Source organism: Triturus cristatus, chromosome 2_2, assembly GCF_964204655.1.
Source record: "Triturus cristatus chromosome 2_2, aTriCri1.1, whole genome shotgun sequence".
In the NCBI taxonomy this organism is placed as follows: Eukaryota; Metazoa; Chordata; class Amphibia; order Caudata; family Salamandridae; genus Triturus; species Triturus cristatus.
This window is the reverse complement of record NC_140582.1, coordinates 1,152,308,430-1,152,327,769: the sequence shown is the minus strand read 5'-3', so window position 1 is coordinate 1,152,327,769 and position 19,340 is coordinate 1,152,308,430. Positions and strand designations below refer to the sequence as shown.

General features: G+C 48.0%; 1 protein-coding gene across 1 annotated transcript in view; it reads left to right on the top strand.

The window, feature by feature from the left end:
- Positions 1-19,340, top strand: part of DNAAF9 (dynein axonemal assembly factor 9) — a 1,049,036-nt gene that overhangs the window by 704,195 nt on the left and 325,501 nt on the right. Inside the window, exons 27-28 of the mRNA XM_085642690.1 lie at positions 5,646-5,804; positions 12,090-12,215. Coding sequence (XP_085498816.1) covers positions 5,646-5,804; positions 12,090-12,215 — 285 coding nt within the window. The remainder of the gene's footprint in view (positions 1-5,645; positions 5,805-12,089; positions 12,216-19,340) is intronic.

Genomic DNA, 19,340 nt, shown 5'->3' with positions numbered 1-19,340 from the left:
TATGAGGAAACGTAACAGTTCCCCCTGTATCTCCACTTTCTGGTATTCCATAGCTCTGTTAATACATTCAGAATCTCGCCCTGTTTGAACAAAATGATATATATTGTCTAGATGCGTAGTCATTCCTGGTAACTTCCCTAAATACACTGCGGCTCGTCTGATACGTAATGATGCCATGATCATTTCGTCCTCTTTGCCGGGCACAGGGTCATATCTACAATCTACAAGAAGTTCCTTAAGCGTACGGGCATTTATGAGTTTGGGGGTACGTGAATGTGCTGACTCTTGAAAGGTAAGTTTATTTATTCTGGGTGGCGTAGAAAAAATGTTGCTAGCACCTCCCGTAGCCCCATCTGGGGTATCGGGCGTGAAAGGATTCGTTGAACGCGATACAGCAACTATAGGTGTGGACACTGCTATAGAAGTAGCTGCAGGAACAGATGTAGAAACAGATGTGCTTGCCGGAACTTGTGTCAGGATTTGTTGCTGTAGAGATACTGGATCTTGGCGTTGAACCTCCCTGGCAGGCGGCCTATGTGGGGCGGAATTTGCATACTCGGGAGCTGCGTCATCTAAATATGAGGAAAGAAAAACGTCTTCTGCGGTTCTAGGATGCCCCTTAGGATGTACCTTTATTGGAAACAATGGGGGTGGCAAGTCTTTTGGTATCTCCGGAGTAGCCTTAGGTAATCCTTCGGCCAGAAGGGGATACATACCATTCATAAGGGCATTTCTTTGTCTGTCTACTTGTTCTGATTTCACTCGGATACCTTCTTCAATTAATAGATTTTCTCGGACTTTATTTGAATTCTCTCTATTTTTCTCTTCCTGTCGGAGTGCTTTTTCTGTACGTCTATGAGATTCTTTACGCCATAACTCAACGGCGTCTTTCTGTGACTGTCTGACTTTCCTTTTCCATAACTCTTCCTCTACTTTCATGATGCACTCTGCATCCCAGGTTCCCGCTGTGGGCCACCTCTGACTTTCTGGTAATTCCTTGGTGTAGTCTACCCATAAATCAAGAAATAATATAGCGTCTAAGCCATGTTTATGATACATGAAGTACCCTGGAGTGTCCCTAGGAGGAATAGGAACGGCTTCTTCGAGTACCCCTTTTCTTGTTGTGATCTGTCTTAATTTCGAAAAGAGCGGCATATTGAAAACTGATCTGATACTTGATTTTGAACAAAACTTAATACAGTAAACACGATAATGAACAGTCATTCACACCACAATATGCAGAACGTACTTAAAACATTTAACATTTAACATTTAACTGAGCAACAATGATGCTTATGGTCTAAGGAAAACTTAATCACTAAACATAATACTCGACATTAACTGAATTATTCTGAATTTATATACTGGATATACTAGATATACTGCTAAACAGTACAGATACACTGCTGAAACAGTGCAGACCGGATTTGTGTACCCAAACCCGTCTTGACCGGCACAACCTATGTGCACGTCAGAACGCCTCCCCAGTAATGGTACTCACCGGGTAGCTCGGAAACGGAAGGCCTCGAAAACTGAACTGAACTTGAACCGGACTGGACTCGACTCGACTCGAAACTTCGGAAACTGGACTCGACTCAGGACTTCGGGAACTGGTGGGCCTCTGTATACCTCGGATCTTGCTCTCTCAGCTAGGCTCTGGTCGGGATACTTCGCACTTCTCACCGCCTCGTCTGGGTGTTGATCGCAGCCTCAGTCGCCCCCGCTCGACCGGAGGGAGATACAGGAAATCCTGCTGGTACGCGTAATTGTCCGTCCAGCTGTGGCAGGAGACCGGGCCTGCAACTCACCGCCGGCGCGTGAGATGAGAAAGTGTCCCTGTTCGGGCGCCATTCATGTGGTAAATAATTTAATTACCGGGACTTAATTTGATACAGAAACATAATAAAATAGCTCAGTAAATAAGAGGCAGAATCCGTGGTATTAGAGGTTCGGAATGGGCTTTATTCCAATGGTCGATTATAATCGGTTGCTCCAAGTTCCATCACCACGAAGGTTCAGGAAGTGAAGTACATATGTTATTGACAATCAATTACTTTTATACAATAGGCATTACAGTGAAGCAAATACAAGAGGCGTAACAATTGATAATACGGATAATATATTCGTGCGTAGCAAAATAGGCGTAATTGGGAGTGATGAAAGAACGTCATTAGATGTGATGTCATAATAGGGTGGTTCTATGAAAGAATTTCGCAATGTCAGCAGAAATGCTTGGCAGAAATGCGCGCGCAGCAGCATGACGTGTAATTGACGTGCAACTAGGGGGTGAAGGGGACTTGACATTTAGCTCTACATGTGGCGACAGAAGTCTGGAGGGTCAAGTCAACCTAATCCCAAATCATATCTAACATCCCATGTTTAAAGAACTATGTTATCCAAAAGAGAGGTCTCTTAGAGTAGTATCTTATTCTATACTGACTGTTAGTGCGTGTACAAGCGCCTAAGTGTCTATACTAGATGCGAGGGCGGAAATCTTCCATAGCAATAGGGCTATGAATTACTTGCATAAAGACAGAGAAGCCGGGCCTTTTCTCGGTAGCTGGAAGAATGTTTACTTAAACTGCTAGACAGGAATGCATCGGGCAGGGAACGGAGCAGATAATTTCGAAGGTGAAATACAGTTTTTGGCAGGCAGCAGGCTGATGTCAGGCTTCGTGAGCCGCGCAGGGAAATGAGACAAAGTTCATGGTTACAGATGCAGGCTCAGACTGGAGCTTTCAGAGGCAGAAGGCAAGAAGAGTTCGATGACAGAATCAGGGCCTACTTGCCTGGACTGTAAAATGGCATAAGTGAACCATATAAAGCCGGTGGCCTTTCATACTTAGGAATAGAATATCCGGCCTATTCATGGCGGATCTGACAGAGGACATGTTGACGGTGGACGCACATGTGTTTGCGTCTTCATAACTGGAACTGGAGGGAACATACATGTACTTGTGATTCATACATGGAACCGTTGGGGTCCAAGATAGGGGACATAACTGATCAGAAAAATCCATATTTCCACAAGCTGGCTAAATTGTCAGGGAGTTTCTCTGGACGTGGATCCCCTGGTTGGATTTTTAAACGCCAGAGCTGGCTAACTCACTAGACTATGCCTAGTGGCCCACCAATGGAAGTTAACACTTCACCAAACTGGGCGGGGTGGTATCACTGAACTTGTGCCAGGAGGCCTTGTGCTTCTAGAATTAGGTGGACCACCAATCTTCTTGGTGGTGAACCAACTGGCAGGATCATTGAATGCCAGGGTGGACAAGCGCAACCATTGGCTCCTAGCAGATCACGATAAACAGTTACATCCGGAGGTGACGCAAGGTCTCTTCTGCAACCGGGGAAAAATCAGACTTGATCTTTTTGCCACGGCCACGAACACGCAATGTAAGTTCTTTTTTACACTGGAATTTCCTAGAAGGCTCTCTTTCAGAGACGCATGCTGCCTAGAGTGGAGAGCAGAACTTCTGAATGTCTATCCCATCTCTGCTTCTCGTTCCTCATATTCAAAAGAAGATCAAGAACGACCAGGCCCAGTTAATTTTAGTAAGATTGGGCCAGGAGACTGGGGTACCAGGACCCTTTGGGCATAGGCAAAGGCATCTGTCTTCCAAGCAGGCTGACTCTTCGGGAGGATGTTCTGGTGCAGCATCAGAGCAGGGTCTTGCATCCAGCCTGCATGATCTACAACTCCATGTGTGGAGAATGATCGGCAACAATTGACTGCATTCAATCTCTCTCCTAAAGTAGTGCATGTCATTCTTGCTGTCATGTGCCCTTTTGCAGAGTCTGTTTACGCCAGATGTTGGGGCAAGTTTGTGACCTGGTGTGACACCCGTAACAAGGACCCATTACCCATTGATGGCCAAACTGTAAGAAATATTTTTGTCAGTTTTGCCTTTGGCTCAGCAAGGGTTTGCAGTGAGCCCTATAAAGGTCATTTGTCTGTCCATTTGGCCTTTTTATGTTTGCCTGATCAGCCATCCTTTTTTAAATCACCTGTTGTCGTTAGGCTTTCAAACGGTTTGACACGTTTCCCCCATAACCCTTTAAGATTCCTCAGTGGGATCTCAATTTGGTCCTGAAGTTTCTTGTGTGCTCCCCAACCCAATGATCAGCTGTCTTTTGACTCTGAAAGCTGTTTTCCTCATCATGGTTAATTCAGCTATCTATGTGAGTGAGCATGAGGCCCTCCCTGTAAAATTACCTTACAGCAGCTTTTTTCCAGACAAACTGGTGTTGAGCACCATGGTGGTCGTTTTGTCAAAAATTGTCTCCTTTTCATATTAGGCAATTTCTCACCCTCTCAACGTTCTTTGCTTCTCCTCATCCCTCCAAAGAGGAGGAGAGACTCCATAGGCTGGTCCCCCAAAGGAACTTAAAGTTTTTACATTGATCATACAAGAGACTATCGGGTGGACATGCAGGAGCTTTTTGTGGCATTCTCCGGGGCACAGATCTAGAAGTTGGTACAGAGAAGGACTTAGTTCAGGTGGATAGTCGTTTGCTTTAAGATCTTCTAAGCATTGGCCAACAATCAACCCCCAAAAGGATGGAGGGCTCAATCCACCAGGACCAAAGTTGTTACTAATGCATTGGCAAGTGAAGTGCCTATTCTGGACATTTGTCAGGTTGCAACATCGGCTTCAGTGCACACATTTAGGAGACACTACTGCCTTGACAGGCGGGTCTGACAGGAAGGGTACTTGACCCGGTAGGTCCTATGGTATTTTTGTTCTGAGCCCATTACATAGACCTTCCACCTTGAAAGGTAGTGTTATGATATCTGTTCTAAAGGCAAGGAATCTGTGGTTGGTAGTATCCATGAAAAGAGCATGTTCCATTCCGTAACGCTGTTTCGGATTGATACTCAAACTGCAGATTCCCTACTGCCCTCACACCTGCCTGGTCTGTGGGTCTGAGGTTACGAATTAGCACACTATTGTGGACAATAAGTTCTACACCCCGCATCTGAGGGCACGGAAGGAGTAAGAGACAAGAAACCAATGCAGCGGCATAGTCCTTATATATGCTATGCTCTGTCACTTCCAGGGTCATATTCAGTCACAGTGGAGCCATACGTTGCCAACCACTAGAACCCTGGAGCATTACTGGAAAGTGCTGAACGAATTCTCCGGATTCAGTCTGGTGCCTGGCAAACAATCTGTGGTTAGAATATCCACCAGAAAGAGTGTTACTGAAGATAAGCAACTTGTTTTTTGTGTACATGAGAAGATTTATTTATGTACCAGTGACAATTTCCTTGCTAACTGGATCCCCTCCAAAATAAGACTAGCATTTGCTTTGCCCTTATGATATGGTTAGTTGTGAGTTTTTTGATTGGGGTGCTACCTGTCAAGTCCAACTGTTGTGACATGCATTGGTACTTACGCGTGTAAGAGTTAATGTTCTGACAACATCCCACTGTTTTTCTGGGTTACATTTATAAAATGTTGCAAACCGTTCCCAGTTCTGACATTATTAACAATATAAGGAATTAAAATTTGAAAGATTATGCTTAAAAGAGTAATGTATTAATATGTAGTTTTATTTTCTTATCCAGAAATGGTAGAGCATTATCAAGGAATTATGTTTATTAATGTTGGTGCAATTGTATGTGATATTTATTGTAGGTGGATGGTATATCGTCAAACAATCGATGGCTCAGAATATTTCAGTGCCTCTCATTTCCAGCGTTACCTCTCAACTGTTCTTGAGTCACAGCAAAATCGTACTGCCCGCCAGTCTGCCTATTCAAGAAAGAGAATGAGACTTCTCATTGTTTTGCAAGGGTATGTTTTTAATGCTTTTTTTTGTTTATATTTCATGTGGATCAGCCGCATACAGGTGTTAATTGATACAAAAAATATGGGCTACCACACCAAAAAGAAAAAAGCATGCTGTGTGTGACATTGTTATACAATGCTGACAGGTACCATATAGTTGCGCAAATGTTGCTCTGAACATGCTGGATAGGTGAAAGAGTTCTTTAACGTAAGGGTACAGACAGTTTAGGAAATTGACATTGAGTTGAATCATTAATTGTGACCCACAGTTATCCTCTGACTTTTGACAAGATCAACAAAGAACAACCATGTGACATTACATTTTTGTTTATGGTTGGGGTGCGGGGATGGTGGAGGGCCGCTAGGCTTATTGGTATTTAAAAAAAAGCATATTTGTTCCTTTCTTGCCAAAGAAGCCATAGTAATGTATCTACTGGAAAAAGGGCACTGGCTGCTACTCCGAAGCCACAGTAATGTATTTACTGGAAAAAAGGGCACTGGCTGCTCCTCCAGCTGTTTTCTGGCACCAAAGAAAGAGCAACTTGCATCCGATTCTGGATTTGTGTATTTTTAATAGTTACTCAGTAATGAGATACTTAAATCATTTGCAACATGTTCCTCAGTCCCTCCCATCTCAGGTTTGGATGGTGTCAGTATGTCTTTATGGGCCTGTTACCATCATATATCTCCCTGGAAACATGAGGTAATAACAGGTGAGACTGTTCAGTGGAGACCACTTATGTTACTACATAAAACTCCTTATACGACTGATGAGCTTGCCCCTCTGACCTACTCAAAGGTTTTTCATCCATGGCCTCTGGTGAAGGTGATTGCTTATACTTCAGTACAAGGTAGCTATGCCCACTGGTGCACCACAGGAGAGACGGCTGTATATCAGTCTCGGACAGTGGAGAGCCATGTGTATGGCTTGAAGAGCTTTTTCTCACTCGTATGCAAGGAGAAAAGGTGCAGCTCCTGAGGGACAATACACCATCTATTTATTACCTCTACAAATGGGGTGTGCACTACAGACACCTGTGCCAAAAGGACATAGTCCTGTGGTCGTGGTTTAGAGACCAAAGAATAAGTTATCAGCAGCTCGTTTGGCATGAAAGCAGAAAAAAACTGCAGATGGATTGAAAAAATTGTCCTCCATAGCTCACTATTTGATGCTTCTTCAGAGATAGCGCTCTCGTATTTCATGCCTGGAATGTTTTTGAGCGTAACCTTTTTGTGACTCACACCAAAGATTAACACCTTCTGCGTTTGATCTGAATGTTCAAACTGTATTATGCATTTCTGCCTGTTCCACTGTTGTACAAAGATATTCAGAAGAGAAGGCTGTACACCTCAAATCTGTCACATTGAGCCCTCATGCTTGGAACCTGCGAGTTTAGCACTTTTGACGAATGGATTACTCTTTAATGTTCTGGGTGCCCTTTTGACTGGCATGGCAGTCTACTGAACCAAATGGGCTATGGTCTCTTTCTGGTGCAAGGGCAGTTCATTTTTACCCTCTGGTTGCCAGCACTGTGCACTTGAACATTGCTGAAAAGTAAATTTTTCTCAAGCTAGCAAAATGTTTTAGTAGCTATTTCAGCAGACATTTGTTCCCCAGGTCTTTTTTCCTTTTACTTTTAATCTTAAGGTTCCAGATTACAAATCCTCCAGTTCCATTCAAAATGCCTCTGTGGGAACCTCATGTTGGTGCATACCTTCCTTTTTGCGTTCATGTTTTAAACCGAAACTTCTGATGGATACTTCTAACTACAGAGTCCTCATCTTGTTAATAGCCCCAGGGCAACAGACTGGATCCAGAGAATGTTCTTCAGAAATTCCTTCGTCCACGACAGATCCGCCCTGCCTCAGATGTCGCATCTAGGCTCCTACATAGTTGCCACCTCCACAAGCTGATATGAGTTCCTTTCTACGCCTGGCAATGTGCAGCGAGAGCTCGCTTCCTCATTTTCTGTTGGATCTGAGAAACCAACTTGTCAATGTTTTCGAAGATTTGTCAGTATGCAAAAAACATGTCTAATCCCCCCCAAGTCAACAGGTTTCCAACCTTGCAAGGAGTGCCCCAAACAATCGAGAGGTCTGTCACTGGTGTTTGTACTCCTTACTGAACTCAATGTTGTGTGACATATTCATTCTGATGAATCCAAAAACCTTTCTGGACCATGAGGACAAGCTGTACTCTGTGGAACAGAACCTAAAGGTCCTTCCTGCTCGAAGACTTGTTCTCGTTCCTCAGGCCACGAGTGCTCTTACTCCGCTCAGAGTATATGGCATATCAAAGAAAAAGAAATGCAAGATGTCAAAGCACTGCTCATCTTGTTCCCACCACGAGGTGTTGTGTGCCCCACGGCTACCTCCATGTCTCAGTGTCAGACTTGGTCCATTGGCGGCTCCGCAGCAGGTCCAGGCATTCAAAGAGGTCATGCTGCAAATCTTTGGTACCCTACTGGATCCCTCTGGAGCGCCTTTTGGCCCTATGCATCCAAGTATGCGTCCCATCAGTCTACCACTGGTGGATCATACATCGAGGCTGACAGTTCCTCTTGACCACGTTCCGGGGTCAGACCCAACTTCCGGGCCCTGCCTACCAAGCCCCATATGATGCAATGGCTGACTGGCAGTGACGTCACTGATGTCAGAGAAGGAGCATATTGGGCAGCAGAGGTTATTGACCTACAACATGCAGGCGCTGCAGTGGACTCTGAAGTCGCAGGGGGCTCAGCACCAAGGGGGCCTCCTGGATTCAATCCAGGTGTTGATGGAGACTGTAAAATATCTTCAGTGGTGGCTTCTGGACCGCAGTTGGATTAGTGGCAGACCCATCTCCCTAACCTAACCAAAACTAATGATCGTGACGAATGCATCTTTGCTGAGATGGGGTGGCCATTTAGGAGAGGTAGAAACCTGCCTCCATATCAGCCTTTTTGAGTTGCGGTTAATTTGCTTGCTACTGAAAGCCTTCCTCTCGTCCATCAAGGGAGAACGGGTACAGGTTCTCACAGACAAAACTACCGCCATGTGTTACAGCAACAAACCGGGTAGAGAGGGGCCATGGGACCTTTGCCAGGAGGCTTTGAGCCTCTGGAACTGGCTGAATCCTCAGGGCATCTCCCAAGTCGTGCAACACCTTTTATCTTCCTTCCAAAGTAGTGAGTCGCATCGTGCCAGGAGGGCACCTCCTGATTGAAACAGTCTTTGCAGGACTATGAGGAACATTTGCTGTCAGGTGTTCATCCCGAGATAGCCAACCTTTACAGGCACGTTTGTCTGAGATATTACTTTTCTGTTTATCCTTGGCAACAGTTAAAGGTTATTCATCACCTTTCAACCTTTACATTTACCTGATCGGCCATCTTTATTCAAATCACCTGTTGTGATTTGTTTTCTGAAAGGACAAACTCATATGTTCCCACCAAGACCATTTGTGATGCCTTAATAGGCACACTCAGTCTGTCTTGTTTTCACTATACTTATGTGTACTCCATTTAAGCCAATTAATAGCAGCTTTCCCTGATTGCTCACCTTCAAGACATCGTTCCTCATAGCGATAACGTCCACTCGTCACATGAGTCTAAACTACAAGCACTGCCTGTCCAGTAATTTATACCACTTCTTCCCGGCCAAACTAGTGCTCAGGACTAAAGCTGCATAACTCCTGAAAGTTGGCACGCCTTCCACTCTCCCTGTCAGCTTTCTTCGCCCCACCTCATCCATGAAAGGAGGAAGAGAGATTTCATTGCCTAGCCGCAAAGAGAGTTCTGAGCATTTATCATTCCAAGAATCGTCAGGAGGACAAGCAACACTTTTTGGGGTTCTCAAATAGTTGATTTGGAATAGTTGTACAGAAGACAACCATATCTAGATGGATTGTCCTGTGCATTAAAATCTGCTACGGATTGACCAAGAAACAGCCTTTGGACATTGTGTGTGCTCATTCTACCTGAACAGCAGCTCCTACCACTGCGCTGATGCGTGGTGTTCCAGTCTTGAATATCTGCCAGGCTGCGAGGCGGGCGTCGGTTCACACATTCACACACAAAGGACTCCCTTGTGGATAGCTATGTCTTGTGGAGGAATATTTTGCCCGTTCTGTCCTGCAGGATTTCTTGGTCTGATCCATTGCACAGACCAACTACCTGGGGAGGTACTGCTTTGGTATCTATTCACAAGATCATAATTGTGAGATTTGAAGTATCAATCAGAAGAACCAGTTACTTACCTTCGGTAACACTCTTTCTGGTGGATACCCTAACTGCAGATTCTTCACCAACCCTCCATTCTCCCAGTTCTGCAGAATGGATTCACTTTGTCCATGTTAGTTAGAATCCATCTTAGAAGTCTTCACACTAGCAGAATATGATTGCTGAGGCTCCATGTCTGATGACGCAGACATGTATCAGAAAGAAACTGATGTCAGTGCGCAGAGGTGGTGACTTTGAAGGGGCCCTGACATCACTTCTGGGGCAGAACGGACTCGAGGCTGCACAAAGCCATCTAGAAAACGCATGAGGGAATTGCTGCAGTATATTCTCCAAATCCAGTCTAGTGCCTCAAAGAGCATTACCGAAGGTAAGAGACTTGTTCATTCAGACCGTTAATACTTCTTACCTGGAAAACCACTTTTTGGTGATGGTTACGGCTGCAGTAGATGGGTAATTAGCAAGCTTTGTCAGCTTATCCTCTCTGTCTTCTCCCAAAGTACATTGTGACTTTTAGAGTAAAGCCAACTTTTATAGCAAAGAATAAGATCAAAAGTGACTTGACATGGGTGGTTTTTCTTCCTTTTTCACTTTCTTCCACCTCATCTATCTAAGAATGAGGAGAGGTTTCATACGAAAGCCTTCTGGTTTCTAAATTCACAAGTACATGGAGAAGTTGGATATTCCAATTGTGTGGGGCTTTGAGCAACGGTACTTTGCTTATGAATTCTTCCAGAGAAGAAGAAATTACTTTTACTGCATTATTGTATCCAGAAGCACTGTTGGTTATGGATGTCCCAAAGGGGGGTGGTGATGAACGGAGCATCAGAACCAATCAAACACTCACACCCAGTCAACAGATCTGGGTTTGATCCATCACCGTTCATTAGCCCACTCTGCCACCCCAGTTCAGACATGGCCATATGCAAATCAGTCTGACCCTGTGCTTCATGGGAACAGTCCAGCCCGAACTGCCAAGCCATGCCTTCCCTGGACCGGAAACAAGCTTCCTAGGACCGGTTTCTGGCATTTCAGCCCTCTTCAGCCAGGCTTGCTTGAATCCAGTGGCAAAGTGAGCAAGGGACTCACGTCTGAGCATACCCTGCCAACTTGTGGCAAACAAAGCGGTTCAAAAGGGGGTGGTGATGGACGGAGCATCAGAACCAATTAAACACTCACACCCAGTCAACAGATCTGGGTTTGATCCATCACCGTTCTTTAGCCCACTCTGCCACCCCAGTTCAGACACGGCCATATGCAAATCAGTCTGACCCTGTGCTTCATGGGAACAGTCCAGCCCAAACTGTTCGGGCTGGACTGTTCCTATGAGGCACAGGGTCAGACTGATTTGCATATGGCCATGTCTGAACTGGGGTGGCAGAGTGGGCTAAAGAACGGTGATGGATTAAACCCAGATCAGTTGACTGGGGGATGAGTGCTTGCAATGTTCAACACTCCGTCCATCATTTTCTTTGGTTTTGCTTTGTTCGCCATAAGTTGGCAGGGTATGCTCAGACGTGAGTCCCTTGCTCACTTTGCCACTGGATTCAAGCAAGCCTGGCTGAAGAAGGCTGAAATGCCAGAAACCGGTCCTAGGAAGCTTGTTTCCGGTCCAGGGAAGACATGGCTTGGCAGTTCGGGCTGGACTGTTCCCATGAGGCACAGGGTCAGACTGATTTGCATATGGCCATGTCTGAACTGGGGTGGCAGAGTGGGCTAAAGAACGGTGATGGATTAAACCCAGATCAGTTGACTGGGGGTGAGTGCTTGCAATGTTCAACACTCTGTCCATCATTTCCTTTGGTTATGGATGTACCTACACAGTAATTTATCATAAACTATTTTCCATCTGTTGAAAGATATGTTAATTTATGTATGTAATTTTGTATTCCAGCTTGGCACTTTATAAAAAGCATTTTAACCTTTATCACCATTTTGTATAACTTGTCTTGCACATGATTTTTATATTTAGCTGACACAACATTTTTTCATGTTATTATCTTTAATGATAAGCTTTTGACATGTCTTTTGTATTTAAGTGACTGTTAACATGTTCAATGTGTTCTTGTTGCAGATACACAGATGTTCTTGATGTTGTGCAGGCCCTGCAAACGCACCCAGACCCCAACGTTAGCCTTTCTTTCAACATTGGTGCAATCACTACTTGCGTAGATCCACTCAGCTGTTACATGGAACATCGGTAAACAACATTTGTCTGTTTAGTTCAACTAAAGCTTTTGTAGATATACTTGAGTTGAGTAAAATAGAATTGGTCATACGCTGTTTAATACTTGTAAATCTAACACTGGTTAGAACTTTGCCCTGTTCATTCTCTGTTCAGGAGCCACTTCAGAGTCGCTGATGTTTGAACTTATGAAGCTTTAGAGAGAACTCACCTGTAACAAAGTGAACAAAGAAAGAGTTTGAACAGTTACTTCCCCCTGTAGGTTTTAACTTCGAAATTTCACTAACTGCTCCTCTCCTAAAAGGCAAAATAGCACTTGCTGTACAGATTGATGCACTGTGGTGCCAAGCTCTCTCACTGCAACCTCACACAATCTATACACGAGCCACTGTGTCTCTTAGCATGCCAGTGGCAACAGAGATGTGTTTATGTTCCTAATTCATTCTTTTCTTCTCTATTCTTCAAATCACCTCCAATGTATCAGGAGTAACGTTTTGGGAAGCTTGGAGCAAGAGTATTTTAGCAAAAGATCAACATCGTTTGTGCGGTAGGTGCTGGGTATTACCCTGGTATCTTTACCCTTTAGAAAGGATGACTGTTAGCTGCAGACTTAGTAGTGGGTAGTACTGCACTTAAATTGACATCTTGTGGTAAGCACTCAGAGAGATTCATCCTAATGAGCAATTCAGATCAGTCCCAGTAGCTAATTGCCTTTCGAGGAAAAGAGTGAGATGCTCACAGGACAATGCCCAAGACAACAATGAGAGACAGGCATAAAAGGATTTACAGAACCATACTGAGATAGTCTGTTCAAAGTACAGCGATCATCATTGTTATCATTAAAGAAGCTGGAATTGCTGCTACTTCCTTACACTCCAGCCTTTATTGAATCTTCTGTCTTTAACAGTCCTGGCCAGTTTGATATGTAGATAAATCTTGGACATGTTTTAACTTATGTAGACTCGGATGCGGCCATTTGGACCTGCAGCTACTACTCATCCAACTACTGTCAAAACAGAGTGATGTGTTTCTGATCGATACTTCTAGCTTCTTACTCCCCATCTTCTGAATTTTCCCCAGGTGTCAGACTGTACTACTGTGCACAGATAGGTGGCATCATGCAACTCTGTGGCGACGAAGTTCTGTTCCAGTAGTGACGAGCATAACCACTGGTGAATGTCACTAATGCGAGGTGATGTGAGTTTTATCTGAAAGAGACACGTTAGTGATTCCTTACCTTAGAATATTCCCCATGCTTCAGTCTGGATCCAGAAAGTTTTCTGCTTAGCATTACCCCTGCGCGCCAGTAGGTGGCGCCGTGAGGCTCCGCACCTGTCACTGGCGTCGTGCACACCGGGACGACGTAACGGAGGCTACTTAGGCGCCACCCATGCACACTGACATCAGTTCTTTCTTTTTCTGCGCCGAAAGCGCAGATCCGGATTGAGCACGTACCTCGGTCAATTTTATGACCAGTTTTTGAGACTTTTTGTCTTCTCCTCTTGTCTCCCGGCTTTAAGTCTTGCGGGTCGTGTCACCGTAATATGTCAGTGGCGGACGCCCATGATGTCTGCCTCTACTGCATGGAGACTGACCTCGACTCCCGGGATTGTCGGGATTGCCGTGCCATGGCCCCGAAGGCACTGCGGGAGCGGCGCCGGAAGTTGCTGGAGGTCCGGCACTCATCTCACCGTCGCTCCGGGTCTAGGGGCCGTTTCGCGGGACCGCTCGCGGGACCGGGGCCGTCGCTCCTCGGACTCTAAGTCTTCACCTTCAGATTCCGGTAAGCAACGCCATAAGAAGAAGTCGAAGAAGCGTGTTCGCTCTCTGACGTCCCCCTGTCGCTCCCCGAAGGCGGACGTGGGGGAGTCCCGCGGCCTACCTGGGTCCGTCGGCGACTCCCAAACAGCGGCGAGAGTTTCTTGCTGCCTTGGACCACCTGTTGAGGCCTCCGGCTCCTGCCGGTGCACCTGTGGGCCCCGTGGCCCCGTGCCCAGATCCTGTTGACCTGGCAGCACCGCCTCCGGCGCCAGCCCCGGAGCCACTGGATCCCGCGGCCCCGGCGCCACAAGGTGCAATACCGCTGGCTCCGGCCCCTGCGCCGCCACAGGTGCCGCACTGGGTGCCGTTTATACCGCCCCTGCCTAGGTTCTTGGACCATTTCGTTCCGACCTGGGATCCTCATTGGGATGCGGCTGCGGTTCGGCCCCGGCCGGTGCTGCTGGCCCCCTCTCCGGCTCCGGTCCCGCCGCCGCGACCGGCTCCTTCTACCCTGGAGCCGGATGAGGACTGGGACGGCTCCGAGGACCCCCTTGCTCGGCAGTGTGACTCCGAGCAGGATTGGGTGGATGACCTTCAAGATGCGGGTGAACTTGATGTGTCTTCTGACACGGGGTTTGCCTCGCCTCCGCCTACTATGGAGGAGGGCAATTCCTACACTATGGAGCTGCGGAGACTCTCCGCCTCGACCTCCCTACGGTGGCCCTTAAGACCAACCTCTTTACGGAGGTGCTCCAGACTGCGTCTACGTCGTCGGAGCTGCTGCTCCCCTTTAATGAAGCCCTTCCCAAAGTCCTCTTGAGTACTTGGGTGCAGCCGGCCTCGGGGACGCCGGTGGATAAGAACGTCGCTAGGCGTCATCGCCCGGCGCCTGGTGATCCCGCCTTCTTGACCACTCACCCCACGCCTGAGAGCCTGGTCATACAGACCTCGACCTCGCAGAGTGCCTTTCCCTCGGCTCCGCCGGATAAGGACTCTAAGAGGCTGGACCAGTATGGCAAGAGGTTGTTCTCCTCAGCCAGTTTGGGGTTGAGATCGGTTAATACCGCCTGCTTATTGGGCCGTTATTCCCACGCAGTGTGGGATTCGGTGGTAGAGGTTCTGCCTCAGTGCTCTGAGGAGGTCCAGGCTGTCCTTTCCCAAGCAATTGCGGAGGGCAAGGATGCGGCGAAGTTTGCCATCCGGTGTGGTTTGGACACCGCCGATTCGTTGGGCAGGGCGATTTCCACGATGGGGGTGTTGCGGCACCACGCCTGGTTGAGTTCCACTGGCTTCTCGCCCGATGTCCAGAGTTCGCTCATGGACATGCCCTTCGATTGCTCCCGCTTCTTTGCTGATAAGGCTGACAATGCCCCGGAGCGCTTTAAAGACTCTCGTGCCACGGTCAAGTCTTTGGGTCTTTCCTCAAACTCCTGCCACAACAGGGTTTCGTTCCTTTCGTGGCCAGGGCAGGGGTACCCAGGCACGCTCTTCTAGCAAGCCTGTGCAGAACCAGCCTCAGCGAGGCCGCGGACACGGGTTCCGCATGAGCGGGTCTGGTAACCAGCGTGCGGGGCAGTCCACATGATTATGAAATTGAAAATATCCTAGACACATTTGCATTTTCGTTTTAGTATTTGTGACATATTTTTTTCAGGTTATATTATTATTTTCATCAACAGATGGTTCCAATTTGAATGGGCAATAACTATCTTGTGTATGTGTTTTTTGTAGCAGAATTAATTCTGAATGAATATTGTTATATATATATATATATAAAATCAAAATATTTTTTATAGTAAAAAAAACAAAAAGAATATCAATAAAAACATAGATATATATTTTCTCTAAATATTTGTATTCACTCATTTTTGTGTCTCTAGAGTTTTTCAGCTTTTGTTATCTATCATAGCACTTAGCCTGGTGCTCACTGTCTTTCCAAAATAACGCTCTTCTAGCAAGCCTGTGCAGACCCTGCCTCAGTGAGGCCGCGGACGTGGGTTCCGCAGGGGCGGGTCTGGTAACCAGCGTGCGGGGCAGTCCACTTCCACCCCCGCTGCTTCTGCCTCGAAACCTTCCTAATCCGAGCTTCAAGGGGCACCCCACGCCTGTGGGTGGCAGCGTTCACCTCCACCTCCACCACTGGCGTGAGATTACGTCGGACAAGTGGGTGCTGCAGATAATCTGCCAAGGTTACTCGCTCCCCTTTCTGTCCTCCCCTCCAGCCATGCCACCTCGGTACCACCGCATGTCGGGGGATCATTTGGCTCTTCTCCGTCAAGAAGTCACGGCCCTCCTGGCCAAGGGGGCCATCGAGTACGTTCCCGATCAGGAAGTAGGGAGTGGTTGCTATTCCCACTACTTCCTGGTCCCCAAAAAGGACAAGGGGGTCCTGCGCCCCATCTTGGACCTCCGGGACGTCAATCGCTTCCTCCGGAAGGCGAAGTTCAAGATGCTGACTCTGGCTCAGGTACTGTCTGCCCTGGACCCTGGAGACTGGATGGTGGCGTTGGACTTGCAGGGCGCTTATTTTCACATTCTCGTCCTGCCGGTCCACCGGCGTTAACTGCGGTTCACGGTAGGCCAGGAGCATTTTCAGTTTGCCGTGCTCCCCTTCGCCCTTACCAGTGCCCCTCGGGTGTTCACGAAGGTGATGGCGGTGGTCGCAGCTCATGTGCACAGGTCAGGGGTGTCAGTCTTCCCCTACCTCGACGACTGGCTGTTGAAGGCGGGTTTGCCCCAGGCAGTTGTCTCCCACTTCCAGACTACGGCCGACCTCCTACATCTGCTGGGGTTCTCCATCAATGTGCCGAAGTCGCACCTGAGTCCCTCTCAGAAGCTCCCTTTCATAGGAGCGGTTCTGGATTCAACGCTTTTTCGGGTTTATCCTCCCGAACAGCGAGTCTGGGATATTCAGGCTATTGTTCCGCTCTTTCAGCCTCTATCCCGGGTTTCAGTCAGGGTGACCCTCCGGCTTCTGGGCCTGATGGCCTCCTGCATTCTGTTGGTGCGGTATGCCAGATGGCATATGCGGTCTCTGCGGTGGGACCTGAAGTTCCAGTGGGCGCAGCATCAGGGCGACCTGTCCGATCATGTCCAGATCTCGGAGGGCACTGCACGGCAATTGCAGTGGTGGCTCACGAATCGCGATTGGGTCAATGGCAGATCCCTCTCCCTTCCCCAACCGGAGCACACAGTGGTACGGATGCGTCCCTCCTGGGTTGGGGAGGCCACATGGGAGAGGCGGAGATCAGAGGCCTCTGGTCTCCGGCGGAGTCCCGGCTTCATATCAACCTTCTGGAGCTGCTGGCAATCCGGTTTGCACTGAAGGCATTCCTTCCCTCTGTCCGGGGAAGTGTAGTGCAGGTGTTCACGGACAACACCACCGCCATGTGGTATTGCAACAAACAGGGCGGGGTGGGGTCGTGGACCATATGTCAGCCTCCTCTGGACGTGGCTGGAACATCAAGGCATTACCTTGGTGATTCAACAACTGGCAGGTTTTCTGAACGCCAGGGTGGACGAACTCAGCCGCCGGTGCATGGTGGATCACGAGTAGCGTCTGAACTTGGACGTGGCGCAAGGTCTCTTTCTGCGATGGGGAGAGCCTTGGTTAGATCTATTCGCCACCGAAGAGAACGCGCAATTTCATCAGTTCTGCGCGTTGGAATTTCCAAGGCGGCACTCGCTCAGAGACTCTTTTCATCTCGAGTGGAGCTGCGGTCTGTTGTACGCCTTTCCGCCTATACCACTTCTGCCCAGAGTGCTGAAGAAGATCAGACGCGACCGGGCCCAAGTTATTCTTGTGGCTCCGGACTGGGCTCGAAGAGTATGGTATCCCGAGCTACTCAGTATGAGCATCGATCCCCCGATCCGTCTGCTTCTTCGGGAGGATCTTCTGTCTCAGCAGCAGGGGACGTTCCTCCACCGGAACCTGTCCAGCCTCCACCTCCATGCTTGGAGATTGAGCGGCGACAGTTGACACCTTTCGATCTTCTTCCCGAAGTCTGTGATGTCATCCTAGCAGCCAGGCGTCCCTCCACTAAAACGGTGTACGCCTGTAGGTGGAACAGATTTGTGGCATGGTGCACGGCTAAGACTGTGGATCCCCTTTCTGCCACTGTTTCTGAGGTTCTTCTATTCCTTCTCTCTTTGGCCCAGCAGGGCTCTGCTCTGGGCACTGTTAAAGGTTATCTTTCGGCCATCTGCCTTTCTACGGCTTCCAGATCAGCCTTCTCTTTTTAAGTCCCCGGTTGTTAACCGTTACCTTAAGGGCATTACGCATACGTTCCCACCTGTGCCCTTCATATTGCCTCAGTGGGACTTGAATCTTGTCTTGACTTTTCTGACGTGTGCTCCCTTTGAGCCCCTTCATAACTGTCCCTTATGTCTTCTTACTCTCAAGACGGCTTTCCTGGTTGCTATCACCTCTGCCAGGAGAGTGAGGTAGCTCCAGGCTCTTTCTTCCAAACCTCCTTTCCTTTTGGTTCATCCGGACAAGGTGGTTCTGAGGACACGTCCTTCTTTCTTGACAAATGTTGTCACGCCCTTCCACATCGGGCAGACCATCACTTTGCCCACCTTTTTTCCGCCTCCGCATCCTTCAAGGGAAGAGGATCGGTTCCCCCGTCTGGTCCCGAAACGTGCGCTCGCATTCTATCTGCAGTGTACACAGCTGTTCCGGGTGGATGATCAGCTCTTTGTTGGGTATGTGGGCGCCAATAGATGTCGGGCGGTGCACAAGCGGACCATCTCCAGGTGGGTCGTTCTCTGCATCCAAGCCTGTTGCTCCTTGGCCAAGAAGGAGCCTCCTGTGGGACTGCGTGCCCATTCGAGCAGGGCAACTACAGCCACGGGACGCGGTGTCCCCTTGCAGGATATGTGTCGGGCAGCTACGTGGGCCTCGCTGCACATGTTTACCAAGCAATACTGCCTTGTCAGTCCGGTCCGGAGAGACGGCTTCTTTGGCTGTTCTGTGCTCCGTTACTTTCTGGTGTAATCTTATTTGCAGACCCACCACGGGGTTGGTATTGCTGGGGTATCTATTCTAGGGTAAGGAGTCTTATCACTTTGAGATGCACAAGTTACTACTTGTGTAACGATATATCTGTAAGAGACATTAGTTATTGATAGATTCCTTCCTGTCCCACCCATCCTCCCCGTTCTGCGAACTGATTACTAGGGTTAACGTCAGTTTTCGGGCCCTATTTTTATGCACCAAAGGGCAGTTTCTCACATGACTGTGCGTTTCGGCGCAGAAAGTTGTGTACAGAACTGACGTCCGCGCGCATGGGTGGCGCCTAAGTAGCCTCCGTGACGTCGTCCGGGTGTGCATGACGCCAGTGACGGGCGCGGAGCCGCACGGCGCCACCTACTGGCGCG